The sequence below is a fragment of the Vanellus vanellus genome, assembly GCF_965231255.1.
Source record: "Vanellus vanellus genome assembly, chromosome: 25".
Lineage (NCBI taxonomy): Eukaryota > Metazoa > Chordata > Aves > Charadriiformes > Charadriidae > Vanellus > Vanellus vanellus.
The window spans coordinates 778,388-799,261 of record NC_138930.1 but is presented as its reverse complement, the minus strand read 5'-3'; the positions used below and the strand labels follow the sequence as shown (position 1 = coordinate 799,261).

The following is a 20,874-nucleotide window of genomic DNA, read 5'->3' as shown; positions in this document are numbered from 1 at the left end:
GGGGAGAATGGTACTTTATGGTGATGGGTTTTATTTTTCAGTATTACCTTATTGAGGGGAAAGGAAGAGACGGGCAATATCTTAAATTTGTCCAGCACCTGATAGGAATTGCGTGCAATTGGGATGGATTCTCTGACAACAGCAGTTCAGAAGCTATCTGTTGGCTTGGTAGGAGCTTATCTGTGGTGAAATTGCTTCTGTCTTTTAAAGTGATATTTATCATAAACACTGAAAGCACATGGGAGAATCCTGTTTGCAGGAGGGTGTAGGTAAGTGTGAATTTGAATGTGCTTCAGTCAGTCAAATCATTTGCCTCTCTTCACTCCCGTATGTTGCATGTGCTTTCTCATTGATTACAAGTGGAGGATTCCTGAATAGTGAATATTTAGGGATTACATCAACTTGGTGCCTAGCAAACTGAGATTGGAGCCAGTTCGGTTTTTGCAGAGCTGAAGCGTGGGAGGAATGAATAGTCACCCTGGTTTGCTCGGCATCTCTAGGGGCCAAGAGGTGTCCTCGCCTCGGGGATCTCTCTGGGTCGGAAGGAACTCTTCCCATGGAGTTTTTGTAATGTTGCACTGGCTTTTGGCAGCATCTCGTGATAAGATTGGTCAGTAAAGACTGGAAAGCAGCTGTTATGACAGAGCTGACTTGGGATAAAGAAAGGACTGGCTATATCCTTTCTAGGAGTTAATATAGATATTATCAGTGTCTGGCTGTGTATGTTCTTTGCGTTAGGGTTTCCCCCAGCATCTGAGGATACAAAGTGAGTAAAACTGCAGAACGTTACCCTGTTTTGACCTACCAAGGCAACAGCCAAACTCCCTAGTCTCGGCTCTGCTGTCGCAGTCAGTCACTGCTCTGGTTCGCTGGGAAGCGTGCCGGTGCCAGATGCGGTCCAGCGTCCTGCCTTGGGTAGGCAAAGGGCACAGCCCGCCGTGCGTCAAAGCCCTGTGGGAAATAGCCAAGGAGAAGGAGTGCAGCCGGAGTTACAGAGCGGACCTCTACTCCCGGCCCCTGACTTGTGTCCTGAGCCGTTCCTTGAGCACGACTCTCCCATCGGAGAAGACAGACGAGAAGGAGCAGGGCTGTGGCAGTGCTCTGGCACGGGGACATGCTTCAAGCCATGTGTGGAGTAGCTTTTTTGGTTAGACAATGCTACAGGGACCTTGTATTAGAAATTAGTGATTGATACTTTTTTTTTTTTTTGTTTAGTATTCTTAAGGTCTTCTAATGAGACCTGATTAACAGGTTGGCTGGCAGCTCATCAGTCACTGACAGACTGGACCTTCAAGCCTGAGGGCTGCTTGGAGGGTCTCAAAGGAACCTTTAAGGTGTGCAAAATCGTGGGCTCTCTTCAGAATCTTCCTCTGTCTTATTGAGAAGTCAAACTTGTTTCACTAAAAGTATTGGGTTTTTTTGGTCACAACGCAGCAGAGCCAGGCTTCCGGAGAGTGTGGGAACTGGTTAATCTCAACACTGCACTTGTTTGCTTCAGGTTTGTGGCTCAGTGTGACAGATAAACACAGGGCACTGTTTGGGTGCTGGGTGAGATGGAGCTGAGTTTGTTGTTCCTGCGTTCAGGTGAAGATTGACCTTTCTAGATGTTTCACTGTTGATCTAAGCGTGCCGTAGAATGTAGCCCTAAGTTGCTGAAAACGGCACAAGGGAGATAGGAGGATGAACTGGGGCAGTAGGGATGTACTTTGTGCTAGCATCGTGCTTTGTCGCACCGAGAAATACTTCGGTAGGCCCTGTTAAGCTGCTGTGTGCTTTTGAATATATTTTATTTTCAATAACTGCTGAAGGTCAAGACCCACGTATATAAACAGAACCTTTTTTCTTTATAATCTCTCTCTTCTTCCTGCATGATTCATTAATTGATGCATTGGCAAATTGATGCATTTCCCCTCTTCTTGAGGGGAGTGTGTTAATTCCCCCCTAATTGTGCTTTTATTTTCTTGGTGTGGCTAAAGAGGTTTTGAACCTCCTTGGGGCTCCGATTTCTGCAGGTTTGGATTTCCATAGGCTGGGGATGTGTGCCTTCGGAGGTGAGCCACTGGTGTGGTGGCCCAAATTAATCTCCCTGAGCAAAGTGACTCACCTGATGCAGCAGGTCTGGTCGGTCACCAGTAGCTGTTGACCAGAGTCTTCTAACTGGATAAAACCAGATAAGTAAATGAATCGTAATAGCATTGATCTTTGCCTTCTGCAGAATTAATTGTGGGAGGAATGAGACAGAAATGTGATTTCATCAACTGGAAGCCATTTAACAGGTTGCGATGGGAAAAGGGAGAGGGGTCCTCTCCATAGGTCTCAGCTTACAGGTCTGGTGGAGTTTGGCTGATGGGTTTAACGGGAAATGGCTTAATTATTTCTTTAACTTATGTATTTTCTAGTATCTAAGTGGTCAATCAGCTTCCTTCCCTTGCGGCATCACAGAAATTGATCTTGGCCAGCTTGGAAGCGCAGATTTTTGGCGATTCTTCGTGGAAAGAAGATGCTTATTTGTGTTGGTTAGGTGATAAAAGAACGGGAGGGCTCTGAAGCAAACCAGGCGTAAATGACCTCAAATGGTTTCCGGAACAAGAAATAATTATTGTGCCACTCTCATCCTTTTGGAGAGGAAGTGACAGACAGGAGCGAGGTAATTGTAGGCAGTTAGGATTTTGCTTGGACCTTTTCTTTCCAAGCCAACCGTTGTGAGACTGCACCTATTACAACGTGCTGGCCAGTGTTGTTGTTCTTCAAGTATAGAAACAATAAAGTGTCCATGTCTGAATCGAACACAGCCAAGGCAGTTCTCTTACTTGGGTGTTGTACCACGTAATAGCAGGTAGTGCCATGTATGCTCCCACAAGGAACTGAGCATTTTTGTGGGTGCTTTTCTGTCCTGTTTGGTGGTTGTCTGTGAGCCTGTGCACTGAGCATTACTGGTTGGGGCCTTCTGGAGGTTCCCACAGATAACCCAAGGCAGTGATGCGTCACCCTGCGTGCTCTGAAACTGAGAAACACTGAATAAGACCTCTGTTAGAGCTTTGTTTGCCGCTCTGAAACTGGTGTGATGGAGTTCGTACCTCGGAGGGGTGGTGTCTGGCTAGAGCTGCCGCAGGGCAGACGCACGGGAGTGCTCTCTGGGTGTCTAGTGCGACAGAACCCACTAACGTGAAATAACGCTGGTTGTGTGCTCTACTGTCTCTCGAAGAGGCGTTTCAGTCTTTAGGCATCCTCCAGTTCAAACGGCATGTTCTGCTGAAGTATGGAGCCAGATCAGCCTTTCTGAACACACTCGACTTTTGAGCTTTCTACGTGGTTTGCTCCCCATGCTCTCACGTGTTAGAATGCAATAAGCACCAACGTGGAAATCCATTGACAAAGCTCAGGGCTTTTTGAACTACTAGTCATTGCTCATCCAAAGAAAAGCTGATGATTTTTTCACAGGAGCCAGAATTAGAGCCTGGATCTGGTAGAGCAGCAGGCACGTAACTGGAGGCAGTGGCATCAGTCTGGAGTCATCCCGAAGCGTCCTGGAGCTCTTCCATCCCTTGCTTCAGCAGTATTTTCCACTTTACTGATTTCTTGCTGTCCCAGATGCCAAACTGTTAAATATTAACAGTCTGCCTGGAAAGCTGAAACCTGCCATTCAGAAGGTGTGGGAGCAGCTTGGGTGGTTGCATCTTTCCAGGTGACTGTATAGGAAAGTACCTATCTTTTCCGTACTTGCCTGGTGCAGTGGGAGGAGTGGCAAGTCCCATTAAACTTTGTGCTGGTACGACCATGCCAAACAGAGGAGTGGAACCAAAGAGCCAACATGAGGAGTTTGCTGCATGCTTTGGTAAGAGATTCTTGATTAAATCTGTGGTCACTGGGCAGACAAGGTAGTTTGGGTGCTTATGTGAGAACTTGTGCTGACTTCAGACATGAATACAGGCTACTCCCTTGTTCTTTGCTCAGATACCAAAATCTGATCTGTGATGGTTCAACAGTGCAGGAGAGCTTGCTATGCCCTTGGGTTACAGCTATTTGTGTATCGCAGCAGCCTGCCGGTGCTCGACTTCTGCGTACTGTCCTTGGGGGGCAGAGGAAGGAGATGGAAATGTCATCTGTGATCTGGAGTGAAGCTTTGTGATCCCTGTGTGTGATCTGACAGTGAGATGGTGAATGCCGCCTGCCCAGCATGTACCTGCAGCCGTACTGGGCTGCAGCGGCCCTCCAGCCGGGACTCGGACGGGCTGTAGGCAGTTTGTCTCCTTAAAGCGTTTTACAGGAATATTGAAAATGGATTTAAAAGGTCTAAAGACCAAATGTATAATTATCCTGGGGTATTCCTGTAGTAACCACTTTCTGTTGGTGGCGGTGATGGGAGGATTGTCCGCGTGCCCTAGGGCTTGGGGGACTTGAGGGTTCGGAGAGTGGGAAGGACGATGTGTTTTCCTCCAGCACTGGCATTTGCTCTGTCTTCTCTGTATTTTGTGTAAAGCCTTTGCTGGCCTGAGGATGCCGTAAGTGGGAGTTGCCACATTTCTTAATTACACTGGGAATTTTCTTTTTAGTTGGATCATTCACCGCTGCTGCTTGGGTCTGGTGAAAAGTGACTTCTGTGTGAACCGCAGCAGCCTCACTGAACACCTTCTGCATATTGGAAAAGGTGCTTCATTTGCATGGTCAGAACAGCCTAATGTGAACTGGAACTTGTTTCCTTCACAATATTTTTTATTTTTGGCTTGCTGTTGGGTGATTCATCCTTGCCGGTCTGTTGGCATTCTTTATATAAACAAGTGGCTTAAACTGAGGTTTAGAAAATAGTTATGTGAGGCCATATTGGGGTCTGATAGCATTTCTTGATCTTGGGAACTGTTGTCTTTAGCCAAAGTCTTGCCCAGACCCTGCTGTGTCATCTTGTGTAAAAGGTCTACTGACAGCAGGTACGTCCTTAGAAATCAAAGTCCTGAAGAGAAGCAGGTTTTGGTTTCCGTTGTGTCCCTCACTTTCTGCTGTTTATTCTCCACCCAGGTGCGGGTGAGTTGGAATCCAGGGCTTGTGTGCAGTAATTCTGCCACAAAGGCTTTTTTATCGTATCAGCGCTATCTGTGTCACTGATGGTAAGAGCTCTTAATTGCCACAACAAACACTAAATCCAGGAGGTTTTAACTTATACTTTGGCATCTGCTGTCCCTCAGCAGGGGTGTGTTGAGTTGTAGTCTGTCCCCAGAGCCTTATTGTAAAGCAGAGCAGCCTGTTCTAGAAAAGCGTACCTGTCGCAGAAATACTTGCTGCTCTTAGCCACCACAGATTTTTCTTTAAACTTCACTGTTCTATCCTGTTTAGAATTACTCAAAGCACATGACTCTGCCCATTTCCTCCTTCCCTTTGTTATCTAAAATGATCCTGCCTGTTTCTGATAGTCGATCTGCGTTTCCCTTTGCTTAACTTCATTTGACTTGCTCTTTGTGGGTATCTAGAACAGGACTTTTCTGAACACACAGAAGCCTCCTCTTCAGACTGCATTTGCCCTGCGTTATGCTGAAAAATACCCCCCATCTCTTTGCAGCGAGGGTGAGCAGCTCCTGTCGAGCGTGGAAGGTGTGGACACAGCGGGCGTGCAGGGGCGCTCTGCGGAAGCTCCTTCCTTCTCTCCTCCGCGAAGCAGCTCTGCGTGTAAACGCTTTGGCAGGAAACCCGGGTACTCTTTCTAAAATTTGAGTTGTTCTTGGAGTGGAGGAAGGAGGCCAGTCCCGATTGATTCAGCTTGTGGGGCAGGGAGGAATGGGCTGCTCTTGGGCAGAGCCCTCTGCAGTAATGCTGTAAAGATACAGTTACGGCTTTGTTTGATCTGCTTGTGGTGTATGGGGGTTCTCGACCACACGTGTTAATCATAAACCAGCCCTCTTTTCACTACCAGCCCCTTGCAATCTCCTATTAATCTTTCTCGTTAAAGAAGGGGAGTGAAATTAACCTACTCTTAAAAAAAAGTATTAATTTTTAAAAGTGCTTCAATGCACAGAGCTGTAGTGATTTAAGAGAAATCAATGTAACAGTTATTAAATTATATGAAAGACTTAGTTCTGACTGAAATGAAGAGTTTCCAGGACGTTTCTTATTCCAGGAACTTCCTATTGCTGTCCTGGAGTTATGTCTACAGGGAATACAGATATTAAAATCAATTTGAAGACAATTAACTGGCTCTGGTGCCTTTGAAGCATTTTGCGAACAAGTCACTTTACATGCTCACGTCTTTGTTTTTTGCACTCCAGGGTTGGGGTTTTGACTGACTTAATTGCACTTTAAAAACACTTTAGGTGAGGTGCCTAACACTTGCTTCAGGCCTTGGTTTAGAAAAACGAAGGCTGTGATTATAGCAGCTCATCTGACCTAGTTACAATAAGTACGGTGAAATTGTGTCGGCAATGACAGCGTGCGCTGCCCGGCAGGATGGCCGCGGGTGCTGTATTTGTGTGTCTGCCGCTGCCCTGCTCTCGCCGTGGCTCACCCATGTAGGGTGCCTGGGTGGTGAGACAGCGGATAACGCACTTAAGATGATCCACCAGGTAACAGGGCCACGCACCCGCATGGGCTGTCGGCATGTGTAAAGGCTTTGGCTGCCCGATGGTGAGCTGCGTGAAGGTGAGCCGTGCTGGAGCCAGACACAGCGGTAGCTGGTCGCTGTCTGCGCTGGGTTCGCAGCAAAGGGCCAGAGCAGGCGGGTGAGCGTGGGTGCTGCAGCCCTATCCTGGACTGGGGGGCTCCAGCATCAGCACAGGGTTCACCGACTGGTTTGCTCTGATCGTCTGATTTAGCCATCCTGAGTTGGATACTGAGGAGGGGGCGACACATCTGGGATGCAGCTGACATTGTTCTAAAGCAGCATCTCCTTTTGGTTGGGTGAACCGTGCTTTAGGAGTAAATGTTTCCCTTCCATGTGTAAGAGGAGCTCTTGGGACTATATCAGGTGGAGATACCTGTGGTTAAGTGAGAGTAATCCTGCTTTTGAGGCATAATTTGTTGTCAGTTGTGCTTGGCTGTGTATTGCAGGAACCAGCTGAGATGGCCATGGCCCTAGGGAGGGGTATGAGGGCCTGGAGGGCTCTGACATCTCCCCTGTTCCAGACTTGTTAGTTTTCGTCTGTATTGCTACCTTCAAACAGTGATGTCCACCTCTGGGCAGGAGAGAAGGCTTGGGACGCGATGGAGAACTGCCTCCTGAAATTCGTGGTATGCACTGCTCTCTACCTCCTCCCCTTCGTAAAGCTAACAAAAGCAGGAGAAGTACTGGTCTGAAACAGAGTGCTCTTAAATGCTGGTAATACTATTTAACAGCAGCCCACTGGGAGATGTTTTAAAATAGACGCTATAATTCAAAGTAGAATCGGTCTGAGTCAGTCTGATTGAGTGAGTTTCCCCATCTCCAGTTCTGCTGGTGTGTGTCCTGATCTGCAGTGCGCTCAAACCTCCAGTGGTCCTACCACAGCAGTGACCACGAGAAGTACTACCTCCGACACGAACACCTTTAGGCATTTTCCTTTCCCTGGCCTCATACGTTTGTTATTCCCTGAGTCGCCGCATCCCGCTGCCTGCTGCCGTGCGATGGTTTCCTCCAGCTTTCAGGATCACCTGCAAGAGTTTACTCTCCTGCTGGCTTTCCTTTATGCATCGTGAGTTTTCCTGGTTTCTCCTTATTTCATGGAGGAACACCAGCCTGGGAGTTCCCCTCTGCGCTTGCTCGGGGCAGGCTGACTCCTGGTCCTCTCCCCACTCCTGAACAAGCAGCGATTGCCTTCCAAATTTCCAGTCCTCAAGAGAGCCGTGTGCTGGCTGGGCTTGTGGATCCTGACACCCTGCTCATACACTGAATTTCAGCTCTGGCTATAAAATACCTACCAGCTGCTTCGTTATCCTTGTTCTTAGTGTCCGTTTTAAAAATAAACCATTTGTGGTCTCAACTTGTCAAAGCCTCTCAGTGCAGTCACTCACCACGCACCTTGCTTCCTCTCGCTCGCTTTGGAAACTAGAGCAGAGGCAGCCCCGTGCGCGGCAGCAGTGGTTCTCGGTTCTCAAAACAGCCCAAATGCAAAGCCTTGAGCCCAGCTGGGTGAAACCAGTCGTGCCATGGGAACAGGAAAAGCAAGGCACGGGCTGTACAATACATACTCTCCAATCTTTCATCCCCCTGAAAACCCCCAGCACTGTTAGGGCAAACGGCAGTGTGCAGATATTCAGTACCTTCCACCTTTAGCTACTCTTACACTTATTTTTCCAGGACGTTGCTGCAATGTGATTATATACCCAGTCCCTGCGCAGGCATCCCTCCCTCCTGCTTGCGTGAGATGGGCACCCGGCAGCTTGTCTTGCGGAGACATTCAGGGGCCTGATGGCTTTTGTCACAAGTGTCTTGCCAGGTTGGGACGCTGAGCCTGGAGCGTCCTTGGACACGGCTGAAAAGCCCGTCTTCTGGCAGTTAAGTATTTCAGGAAATTTAGTCCCAAGGTCTTTGGTTGCATGAGGATGATGAGCTGCCAGGTCTTCTCCTGCCCAGGTCTGTTATTCTAGATTGATCGGTATCTCTGCTTTCCTAGAAGTTCATCCCGTGCTTTCGAGAAACCCCCAGTGCATTCAGGAAGCTGTCCTGCAGGTCAGTGGTTGGGAGGTGGTAGAGGATGCTGCGAAGGTTTCCCAGCAGAGCAACTCCCTGGGCTGTACCTTTCAGATTTTGCTGGAAGATAGTGCATCAAATTAATGTGAATGCTGGGATAATTGTGCTTTCCTGTCCCTGACGGTCAGCATGCGTGTTCATGAATCAATTGTGTAAAGCAGGAATGCTGTGGCATGTCTTCTCCTCTAGGACAGGTTGTTAGAATTCCGGGTGGTGGTTTATCTTATCTTCTGTGATTATATTACTGTGGTCTTGCAAAATCAATTTAGCCGTCCTGGTTATCTATAACAATGTCATATGTCTTGCTTCCTTTTGGCATTCCGGTTTTGTTGCCTACATTTTGCCCCATTTGCCCACTAACAGAAAAGGAAGAGGAAATAAACCACCTGCTTTTTAAAGGTTGCATAAATAGCAAGACCTTGGTAGTCTTAGGCAAGAGTTGGTGGTTTAATCAAGGTCACGCAGCAAGGCAGTCACCAGCAAGTCACTAATTAAGACATTTCAAAAATGTATTTGGTCTCTTAACTTCAAACGTATCATTAAAGCACCTATCCCAAGCTCCAGGGCACTACCAGCTAATTAAATACAATCAAATTCAGATAAAAGCAGCAGTGAAAAGCCCTTGCCTTTCTCCACCCCAAACCAGCTGCCCGCAGAAACCAAACACTTCATTTTCACCGCAGTTCCTGCAGAATGCCTCTTTTGTAGCAGCACTCACATAGCTGCTGCTCGCAGCCTTCACTGGGAGGTGGAATGTGCGCTAATAACGGGAAGAGCCCCGTAGCGATGCTCCAGCTTCCCCCGGGGTGAGGGCGGCTGGGGCTGCCCTTTCCTCGCTTTCTCTGACCGCGGCACCATCGACCCTGCCTGCAGCCCGACTGCCTGGGAAAGGCGTTTTTCCTTCCTGTTTGCTTACCGAATAAACTCTTCTGGACTGGGTGTTCTGCGTGATGGAAGATGGATCCTCGCTATTAAGGGCTATTAATGTATTAGTCCCCGTGGGACGGCTGTGCTGCCCGGGGTTGTGCCATGCACCCACCGGCCCTTGGAAATGAGTCCCGTTGCGGGTGGTTTTCCAGCCCTGGCACACGGCACATCTTCCTTGCGGTGGCCGGTCCTCCCTCCTCATCCGCTGTCATAAAGCGAAAGTCCCCCCCTCTGGTCTGTCTCCCCCAGTTCTCCGAGGGGTTGGAGAGCACCTCCTTTTCTGTTCTCGTCTCTTGCAGGGCCGGGAGGGGCTTTGCTGCCTTCTGGCGCTCCAAAGTTTGGGTGTTTGAGAAGCGCCAGGCAACGTGGCATTTTCCAGCAGTTCTCGGCATGAGGCCCGGAGAGCACTTGCAGTGACCGTGGGCACCAGGCGCCGGCTCTAGCACAGAACAGTGATGAGCTGCGTTGCACTTGAAACCATGCTGTGGTTGCGTGGAAGGACTCGGGGCAGGAACGGAGGGGGCTGCAGCCAGCGCTCCTCGCCCCGGCCTCAGCACGCGTGTCTGCGCTGCTGGCTTGGTGCTCCGCTGGCTTTGCTGGCCGGGTCGAGCCCCTCTCCCTGCCCCCTCGCCTGCCCCAGGCTGGCCAGCCGTGAGCCTCGCCGGAGCTGCGCTCCCGGACAGGCAGCGGTGCAGCCGGAGCAGCCCACGAGCGAGAACCCCCCGGCCAGAGCCCGGCACCAATGCTGCCGCCAGCCGTGCTGGGGAGAAGCAAACGGGAACCTCCTGCAAACAGAGAAGTTCTCTGGGTTTTTCTGCGGGGCGGTGGGGACTCTGGCAGACGCACTTCTCCTCCCGCCTCGGGCTGCGTTGGAGTACACTTTCCTTAAGCTTATGATGACCAAATCCCTTTCAGATGTCCCTTTATTGTGCCTTCTTCTGTTCCCCAACAGAAATTTTGCTTATTTCTGATACCAAAAACTGTTAAAGTTAAAAGGGAAGGCCTTGGAAAAAGGCGGCAATGTTCCTGGACACTGAGAAATAATGATGATCTGGAAAATAAACTTAAGAAAACGGCTACTCCTTTTTATTTTCTGATTGCAGTACTTGGGGTGGGGCAGATATTGAAGACAAAAGAAAGCACGTGGCTCTTAGGGGGGGAAAAACCCAACTTCTGAATACTTTTCATAACCTTTTTCAGTTTGATTACTTCATCTGCGCCCCCGAAATCAGGCGGGCAGGAGCCCCCGGCCCTGGAGCAGGGGGTGCTGCGGGGGAGAGGCTGTGCGTCCTGGGGGGGCCGGGGGCCGAGCGGGGTGCGGGGCTGCTGCCCGGAGCCCTCCTGCCCCGCGCCCGGCCGCCCCGCAGCGCAGCACGGCTTTGTTTACAGTGGATCTGTGGTTGAATTACACCACATACAGTAATTCTCATCGCACTGCCAGTAATTTCCCTGACTTACCAAGCAGGCATCATTTCCTGAAAGTCAGCCCTGGTGCTTAGAGGAAGTACGAGCACTCTCCTTCATGACTAAACACTATATGCAAATTTCCACGGGCTCAGGACAGACGCACTGTATGGCTGTCCTTTTTTCCTCCATTTTCACTCCTTTCTTCTGCATGTTAATTTTTAAAAGCCCTTGATGAGCTCTCTTCCCGGCTGCCGCTGCTGTCGCGGTCATGAACGAAGACCTTTCTCCATTATATACTGAAAAATCTCACCTTCCTGCTTCATCCACCGCTTCGTCCTGCCCTGCCGACAGCAAGCTGAATGGTGTTTTAAAATGTCCCAAATGCAGTTCTGGCTAAAGTTCCCATCTCTCTACAAGGTAATGCCTGATTTTTCTTCCCCCCCCTGGAATTCCTGGAGTGTCTGTTTGCCAGGGTGCCCAGCTCCAGCTGCCCCCCCGGGCTCGGGGGTCCCCGGTGATCTCTGCGGTGGCAGCAGCGGTTTAGGGGTCCTGGTGCGGGGCAGGGGGAGCGGATTTGCTGTGCTGACGGTGTGGTTTGCACTTTGCTGAACCGTGTGGGACTCGCAGAGTGTTCCTGTCGGTTCGAACTTGGTCGCTGACTGCGAAACTTGGAGGAAGAGGAGCTGTGTGGAGAATTGATCGGTGTGTTTATGTACTTGTAATGGCTTTCAGGAGTTTTATTTTTAAACCAGATGCTGGGTACAGAAAGCAAGGGGAGTGCTTGCCAGGCAGAGCACTGAACCCTTAAGACTGCAAGTTTATTGCCCCATATTTAGAAAGACTTTGGATTTTGGCAGCTAAAAGTTTTTCTTTTTCTCAAGCAGTTGACTGCTTGCGTTGCAGCTGTTAATTCTTGATTCTGACTTTCCTGAAACGTAATTTGCTTAATCTGTGATTTTTGAGACAGCAAATCCTTCTTGTCTGGCAGTGTAGCTTTGTTTGTGTATGTATGTTTGTGTCTGCCTGTGTGTATATATGTTGTTTTTTTTTAAAAATCCTATCAGCTGTGTGCTATTTAGTGGAGCAATCCATAATTGCTGTGCAGGAGTATTTGTTTCCTCTGTGTCTGGATTGTGAGCAAATAAACCATTTATATTGATGGCCAAAATATTTTTCAGATGTACGCTCCTTCTGTATTTAGACCTCACCTGTTCTTTCATTATTTTTAACAAAGACTTTGTTTTGACTGAGGAGCCGGGCTGTTCCCAGTGCCTGGGAGAAAGAGATTAAGTGGTTGGGTGGTTTTACTCTGATTTTTTTCTGATCTCTTCGAGGGAGTGAATTCTTGGTTTTGATAACTTTTCTGGTTTGGGATAACGAGAGAAATAGTGTGCCGTAGCAGCATCCGCTGGCGATTCACTTGCACTCGCAGTTTAGAAGTCCGGCAAATGATTATCATTGATTTTTCAAGTCACTCACTAGAGCGTCTTCAGATATGAAGACCAGACAGTGATTTGTGATCCTCTATCTCCTGTTCTTGTACACTGATGTTATTTTGACCTCGATGTGAAAGAAGAACATGCTGGCGAGCCCCGCAGCCAGCAGCGGTGCACGGCCTCTGCGGCGGCTGCCTGCTGACCCCTTATAAAACAATTCCCCCTTAAGCGTCACCCTTCTGTATGGGAATCGCCCTTTGCCATGTTATAGCGAAAACTTCATCTCTGGCTCGAGCAGTTAGTTCCCAACCGTGCTTTCACAGCGAGCTTCAAGGTCTCTGTGTCCATCCTTCTGTAACGGGAGAAACAGGGAAAAGTCTGTGCTGTGAGGTGCAGCGCTCGGAGCTGAGATCTTCAAGCAGTGCTTCCCCCGGGTGCTCGCTGTCCTGGTTTGACAGAGCGGGCGAAGAGAGGGGGGCAGAGCAGCTCTGCCAGCCCCCTGCGGTAAAACTCTCCTGCCAGGGATGATCTGCACTGGGCTGCTCGGGTTTGGGTAGCAGGCTATGCAACCCAAAAAAATCTGGAAAAACACACCAAACCCCAAAAAACAAATAGTCTAATTCCAGAAATAAGACTTATGTAGAGAATGGTTGCAGAATAGCATTTGAAATAAAGATCCTGCTAAGGGTCTCTTCTGGCTGGGATCGGCTGTAGCCGGTACCAGTGTCGGTGGGTCTGGCGGTGGCTTTATCCCACTGAGAAGAGGAGACCTTTTGCTCACTCTGTTATTCTGTGAGCTGGTGGTTTAGGTGATCATCCTTTGTTTAGGTGATGATCCTTCTTTTCCCTTGAGGAGGCTAAGGTAGCTGCTCCTGTTTGCTCCGTATAAACCAGTGGAGTGATTAGTCAAGGCATGGTTTATAATGACACGGGTTGTAGTTACCAGTGCGGTCTTGTATTTAAACAATTACACTGCATTTTGTATATAAGCAGGTCTAATTTAATGGGGTTGCACTGTAAGCTCTGTGGGGCGGGGATCTAGCACATTACTAGTTTTAGTGCTCTTCAGATACTGTAATTACTTAAAGACAAATGGGAGACTGAAAGTTTGTGACTAATGCCTTGTAATACTGCAAGAGGACGGGCTCACTGGAGTCACTTCCAGGACTAATATTACCCTCCCGCTGCCTCAGAGACTGATTTTCTCTTCCCCATTTCAGCCCGGAGCCCTGAGCAAAGGGAGCGGTGGTGGAGGCGGTGGGGCTGGCGCCTCCGCTGGGGGACTGAAGGGCTCAGGAAGGCAGAGGGCACTCCCCGGGATGTCTCGGGTTGTGTTCCAGTGCTTCTGCGCATCCCAGTGCTATTCCAGCCCGGCACTTTCCTCTCTTCGGGACCCTAATGGGCAAAGGCTGCTCTACAGCCTTCTTGCTGCCCTGCCCAGGGGTTTGCAGATGTTTCCTCCTGAACCAACTTCTGTCGGAGGTATTTGCAAATGAACAAAACTGCGCAGAAATGTCTCGCCATAGCTCAGCGATGAGACTGGGATGAGATCCACCTCCCTGAGACACTGCTGCCGCCCTCCCTGGGTGGTGAAGCCCCAAGTGAAACATTGACAGTTAAATGCAGAAATGGGTCTGTGTGACAAAGGTTTTCATAATTAAAAGAAAAAAAACAGAAACAAAAAACAAACAAAGAGTCTGGCTAAACAAAGCTGAGCTTTCCTTGCAACTCCAGCCTTCTGGTTTTGCTCCTTGTCTGTGGCGCAGTATCTCCCAGGTCTGCCTGTCCTTGAGAGAGGAAAAATGCGCTTCTCCTCTCAGCATGCAGATTATACCAAATGCCTTTCATCTTTTAGATTTAATATCAAGGATGGTGATGTCTCCTGTGGTCGGTTATGGATAGGAACTAGTTCTTGCACCTCCTTGTGTGAGCTGAGCTCCGAGGGCGTGTTGGGAGCAGACCTCTGCTCTCCCTCCCGCCTGCCGAACGCGGTGTGACCTGTGCGGTGCCCAGGCCAGAGGTGTGCTTTTTTTAGGTTTTGCATTCAGGATCTCCCCAGGTGCCTGTGAAAAGCGGCACGTCTGTGTCTGTCTTGGGACCGGCCGCTTAACCAGCCGCTGTTCATCGCCTGTGAACAAAGCACGTGTACTGTCACGGATTGCGAGTGGGAGAGTTGGAGTTCCAGGTCCATCTCAGGAGCTGTTTGTGTCACTGTGTTGTGGTGGGAACTCAGAGAAGATAATAGCTGTTGCTTCTAGTGCTGGGCTTGGGGAGTAACTTCTTCAAAGCAATTCTTACGAGCCTCTTGATGTCAGTCTGTATTTATGTTCTGTGTAGTATCTGGGCTGTCGGACACCCTAAGGGAGTTTCCAGCTGCTTCAGGTCTGGCTGCTGTGTTAGTCCAACGTCTCGGGAACCAGAGCAGACGGGCAAGGAGCAGTCCGGTGGCCTGGCCATCTCTCTCTCCATCTCTCTGTCTCCCTCATTCCTGGGAATGGCCAGAAGAGTTGCTATTAAATTGATGTAAACTGTTTTGTAACAGTCAGAATATGAAAGAGTAGTATGAGGTGAATTGTTAAACTCTCATCCTGAGCTGAGCAAGCCCAGGTGTCAACGCTCTCCGCTTTACCCGTGTCCCGGTTGGAGCTGAAGAGGTGTAGCACAGGAGCATAGATCGTGGTGACAGTCTGGTGGCTGTTGAACTCCTGCAGCGCTTGTTCTTGGGACTGTGAGTCCAGAGGAAGAAGCAGAAGGATGGGGAGGACAGCGAGGGGAGGTGATGGCTTGTTTCAGCAGCACAGTGGTTCGAGGTAATCAGCAAGCGTCTCCGCAGAGGACTGGAAGGTTGAGAGAGGCTGCAGGCCTTGGGAGATGAGAGTTAATGGGAAAAAAATATCTCAATAGCATGAACAAGGTTAGCTGGAATCCCACACATGCTGCCCGCACAGTACTCGGCATCCGCAGCTTGAGGCTGTGGGAGGCAGACAGGCAGGTTCCTGCAGGGCGCACGAGGCACTCTCTCTGGCCAAGAAATGCCATATTTACCCAAGAGTTTTCCTACTTCCTTGAGCGTGAAACAGTCCCGTTTCTAGAGCTCACTTAATGATAAAACTAGGTGCCTGCTTCAGCCTCTGAAAGCCTTGGTTTCTGGGTAATCCTAAAATAGCCACAGAAATATCAAGAGTAAGAGCTGTGCAGGAAGCGCTGCCCATCTGCTGTTGGGCCGACAGCAGCGGTGTCGCGCAGCAGCGCCGGTACCCGCAGCTGGCAGGAGGGTGTCCCGCGCCTGGTGGCACAGCCTGGCCAGGAGCCCTTTCTCCTTCAGCCTTTGGGACCCCCAGTTGGTATTTGACGAATACAAACGTTACACATCGCACCTTGCCATCTCTGCTGCTGCTTGCCTTTGCTTCAGGGCATCGGTGCGCCTGCACCTGAGGCTTCGGAGTAGAGACTGTCCGCTCAGGTGCCAAACGAGACCTGTCTGGGAAGAAGAAGAAAGGAATGTGTCCTGATGGTTTTAAACACCGCAAACCCGTGACTTTTGGTGGCAACCCGGGAGGCATCTGCCCCAGCCCTTGGCCTGAAGCCCGTAGGACCAGCGCAGGCAGGCTCAGCTGTTCGTGATTTTATGTCAGGCAGGGCTAAGTGACTTTTAAAAATCTTTGGCTGCCTTTCTGCCTTGTAGTAGGAAATTGGCCCTTAACTGGAAATGAACAGCGATGTCTCCTCCTATCAGACACTGCGGCTCTCCTGGCAGCCGCGCTGCGGTGTTATCGCGCTCATTTGGGTATCTGGGAGCTGGGGCTGGCCGTGGGCTGGCAAACCCGGCCCTTGTGAAGAGCCACAAAACCAAGTGGTGTTGGCACTGAGACAGACCCGTTGGTCTGTCTGTCTGTCCCTCTGGGACAGAGGCACTTCTCCAGCAGGACCTGTGCACTGGAGTTTGGTGTTTGGAAGTATGTTGCTCTTCAGTAAACAGCAGACAAAGTTTTTCTGCTTTGAAAAAGTTTGGAAGTTGTGTTTGATGTGGAAGGGGAGCGGAGGTGCTGTGGTGGAGTCAGGGAAGGTGCTGTGATCTGTGCCAGGGCTAAGGGCGTATCAGCTATCGGTTCTTGCCACCTGAAGTTTGAAAAACCAGACAAGGAATCGATGGCGGGAGGGAATTGAAGGGTCTTTCTGAGCTAGAGTCCGTGTGACTCAAGCCAACATCATCACTGGGTTGGCGCAAAATTAAACAATGGAAGCTGTCTCACTGCCGGCACCGGGTAAAGAGCAAGGGCAGAGCCTGATCCTCATCCCTGAAGCTGAGTCCCTTCTTGTCCAGACTGAGGCATGCCCTTGGGAAAAGGATGGGTAGATTTGCTGAGATTTATCCAGATGCAAATCCAGATGACACCAGCGCTCCTTCCCCCTGCTCCTGGCAGCCTCGTTTGTGCAGAACCTGGCATGAGGAGACTAATTTTATCCAAAGCCTCCAGGTATTGCTGCGCTATAAATTGCAATTAAACAGCTGTGTCATTATCAGGTGTAGCTGGTACTCTGTGGGCTTCTGGGCATGAATGAGATACTCGAGTCCTTTGGGTGTTAGGCTGAGGGCTTTTCACCCCTCAGCAGTCTTTTTAATCAAATACAAAGTTGAGGTGACTGCTGTCTTGTGCAACACCCCTCTTTCTTCCACCCCTGTACGTAGAGATGCGCACAGCCTGAGTTAGTCTGGAACGTGTACCAGCACTTCTGTCCAGTCAGGGGTTTTCCTATGTTTCCAAGAAACAGATTTTAAAACAGCTGCTCAGAGCATGTTCTCATTTACAAGGTAATTTCGAAGTTTTTTGGAGCATGAAGTAACAGAGCTGCTCATTTAATAGCAAGAAATTAAAACTTCCTGGATGAGTAGGTGTGAGAAAAGCGCTCTCTGGTCTCCTCATCCTGACGTCTCTAATTGTGGTCATTTCTCCATTTCAGGATTCTTCATACCTCGATGAGCTCTCCAACAACAACTCCCTTTTCTCGTCCCCTGCGGATTCCCTCTCTGACATTGCGGATCCTAAGAACTTCTTGTCTAACGATAGTCTGAACCACGTGCCAACACTATGGGATGTAAACACGCCGCAGCAGAACCAAATAGAGGTACGGGCTGCTCCTCTTCCATCCTCCCGTCAGCCAATAAATACCTCAGGCTCCATCTCCTGGTGTTTTCGCCAAGGAATTAAGAATCCAACCCAATTCCCTACAGGGGTGAAGTTGCAGTATTGATGGTGTTGTTTTGCTATTACCAACTTCACCTGAGGAGGGAAAGGGTGATGTGATTACATGTACTTTAGTCTCCTGGAAGCAGGAGAGAACCCGGACATCCTCAGAGGGATACGTGCACTCCTTCAGAGTGTGGGGCAGGCACTAGCTCGCTCTTCTGGCAGCTGTGGCAGGTGGGCACCTCCTGAGGAAGACGCATCCCTAAAACATTCAGCAGGTCCTGAGTGGCCTGCGACCGGGCGCTCAGGAGTGCTGAGGGGATGGACTCAAGGAACAACACCGTGATGTAGATCATTAACCGTCCCCAGCAGCAGCAGCAGCCCCAATTTGTTTATTCTCCATGGCAAATATTTTAGTAACAATGACTAAAAACCAAACTGTCTCAGCTTAAGACTAACCATTTGTGTTTACTTTGGGAGTCCAAGTCCCTGCAAGCTTTTACATCTCCGAGTTTTCCTGGGCGTGTGATCTCCCGGCAGTCCCACAGCAACATGTGGTTCTGTGCGTTTCTACCAGCCTTCTGCCATCTGTTTTCCCTCATCTGTTGGGACTGATTACTCACTGTTGCACAACCCGGTATCACTCGCTACGGGTAGCCACCGGCTTTGGTTCTTGGTATCATGCACGTCTATCCGCTGGGTCCCCCGGTCTCGGCTCTCAGTGAGTGCCCAGCCCTGCGGTACGTCTCCTTCGGAGGTCGTTCTCTTACAAAGATTGGGGGGGGGGAAACACTCAACATGAGTGCCCCAGAACGCAGCCTGGCATGCCCGTGCTTTAGTCACTGTTGCATTTTGAGGTTCTGTTGTGTTTTTAGAGGCTGCATTTTGCAGTTAGTAGTGTGTCTGACTTTATTTCCATGGTGAACGCTGGCTGTTTGTCACAGCTTGGGAATAAGAGTCTTGGCAGCGGTTCTGCTTTGAAGTGCTGCTGCTGTGGCTCAGTGTCAGGTTGGGCATTGAAGGACCATGGCTTGGTGGCGAGGGTCCTGACCTGGGGCTTGGGAAATCGCAGCTCCTGTCTGCCTTAGACTTTCTGCGAGATCTTAGGCCAGTCACGCAGGTCCTCAAATCAGACACTTGAGCTCTTGCTGAAATCGGTGAGATTGGATCACCCTTGTAGACCTTTGCAGCGTCTGTTTGGCCCTCAGCGTGTCTGTAATTGGGGGCAGAGAATACCGCTGCCCACCGTCCCGTGGAGAGCGAGGGCCACGCGGCGCGGGCTGCACAGCCGGTGCACATGCAGCCTGGAAACTTCGGACCAGTTTGAACTTGAAGTCTGAGAGGGTTGGCAGGAAGAGCGCTGAACTATTTGAACCAAAGAAATGGCTGAAGATGTCACGGGCTTGTAAACTGGATGAGGAAAAATAACTAGAGAACAGATACATCCCCCAAGACAGAGCAGGCATGTGCCTTATTACTCCTAGTCTCCTATTACTGTTCTTTTTTTTACACAGTAGCCTAAAACACTACAGAAGTAGTTCTGCGGTGTCCTGTTTCTGAGCATGTGAACCCTGGTGGAGATACTCAAGGCCTTGTTGTTTTGTGTCTGGAGTATAGAGCAAAAAACTTACTGGGAAAAGCTGTTCTAAATCCAGCGTAAAGAATGCAAGTGAGAAACAAGTATGTGTCATGTAAGCGTGAGACGAACTTGTCTGACCGTAGCGGAGCAGCCGTCTCCGGCCTCGTTGCATGCTGTTCTTCACGTCCCCCTGCGCCTCTCCTTGTCCTGCAGAGCACTTGGGTTCAGATAAGGCCAATTAACTCCTTGGAATTCCATTTATAAACGACTTCCTTCTGAAAAAAATCTCTAGCTATTTAAAATGTTATCTTATCTGTGTTTTCTGAATACAGAGGTGGTTGGGGGTGGGTTTTTTGGTTGCTCTTTTGGGTTTTTTTTGTTTCTTTACTGAGTTGGACATTTCCTGAGGAGGTGTCAGTTAAGTACATCCCAGTCGGGAGATTTCAGTTTCATTTTTGCGTGGGAGGTGGTAGCTCACAGGACACTAGGTAAACGGATTGTCAGGTTGACTCATGACTGGCAACTGGTTTATTACCTGAATTTCAAATTTTTGTTGATAAAGGAGGCAGACAAGTGATCTGTTTCAAAATCTCAAGGCAGTGCCAAAGAACAGGTTCCTTACTCTAACGTTCAGTACAGGACGGAGACTTTGCTGATATCCTGCACCAACATACAGACAATTTAGACAATCTTTCCCTGTCCCTCCCCACATCATTACACCACCATAATTTCCCATAAAATTGCCAGAATTTTGGCTTTTGAGTTGCCAGAGCTGTTACTAAGCGACAGTACAAAACTGAACGCCGGTCGCGTTGCACCGCGTGAACCCGGCAGATGCAGTCCCGGTCTATTCTGATGCAGCGCATCCGTCAGCCGTGGCTGCGCAGTCAGCTCTTGCCCAGCACCGACAGCTAGCCCTGCGCTCCGCTGTCAGGACAGCGGTTTGTCCAGAATTTCAGTGTCAGAGATTCAGGCGGACCAGTATGAACAGCTCTGATACTGGGACATCTCCTGAGTGAAGCTGGGTGCAGCCTGCCCGCGAGACCCACACGTAGAGCCCAGGTACAGGAACGGCCTTGTACCTTGTCCTCTTTTAAAAAAAATAAACCATGAGCTGCCTTCTGTCGTGTAGCAATTTGGAGATACGGCCTGGAAAAGACTATCCCCATAGTTTAGCTTTCCTCCTTCTTTCTATCAGCTGGCACTGGCACTGGGAAATGGGTTTACAGAATGGGGGACAGAGCAAAATTGGAGAAAAGCATCGCAGGGAGACTGCGCAGTGCTGCACATTTCCAGCTCGCTAAGAAACCCGTGTCTCAAGTGCCCAGAGCTGAGGCTTTCGGCGGAGCGTTTGTGGTTGAGGAGGAGGTGGCTGGAGGCAGAGCTGCCTTCGCGTGCCTCTGCGGGGAGAGCTGTTATCCATAGAGAGACGTGTATAAGGTGTTGGCTCTGTTTGTCATTTCAGGAATGGACACGGAGGGAAGAGCTGCTACTGCACTGTTAAGTATTTGCAGGAGTTAGCAGACAAAACGCACTTGCTTCATTCGTAATGAAGTTGTGAAATACCTTTCAAAAATAGTTCATTGTGTTTTCTCACAACCATCTCACAAGTTTACAATGTTTTTAAGATTGGGGAGGCAAAGCCCTGCCTCTGAAGCCTGTAGCTAGAATTTTTTCTAAGTCATT

The 20,874-nt window shown here is 49.5% G+C and overlaps 1 protein-coding gene across 1 annotated transcript in view; it reads left to right on the top strand.

Moving 5' to 3' along the window:
- Positions 1-20,874, top strand: part of SBNO2 (strawberry notch homolog 2) — a gene marked incomplete at its 5' end in the record, with an annotated part of 52,026 nt that overhangs the window by 8,414 nt on the left and 22,738 nt on the right. The window contains one exon of the mRNA XM_082495334.1: positions 17,383-17,547. Within this exon, the coding sequence (XP_082351460.1) occupies positions 17,383-17,547 (165 nt within the window). The remainder of the gene's footprint in view (positions 1-17,382; positions 17,548-20,874) is intronic.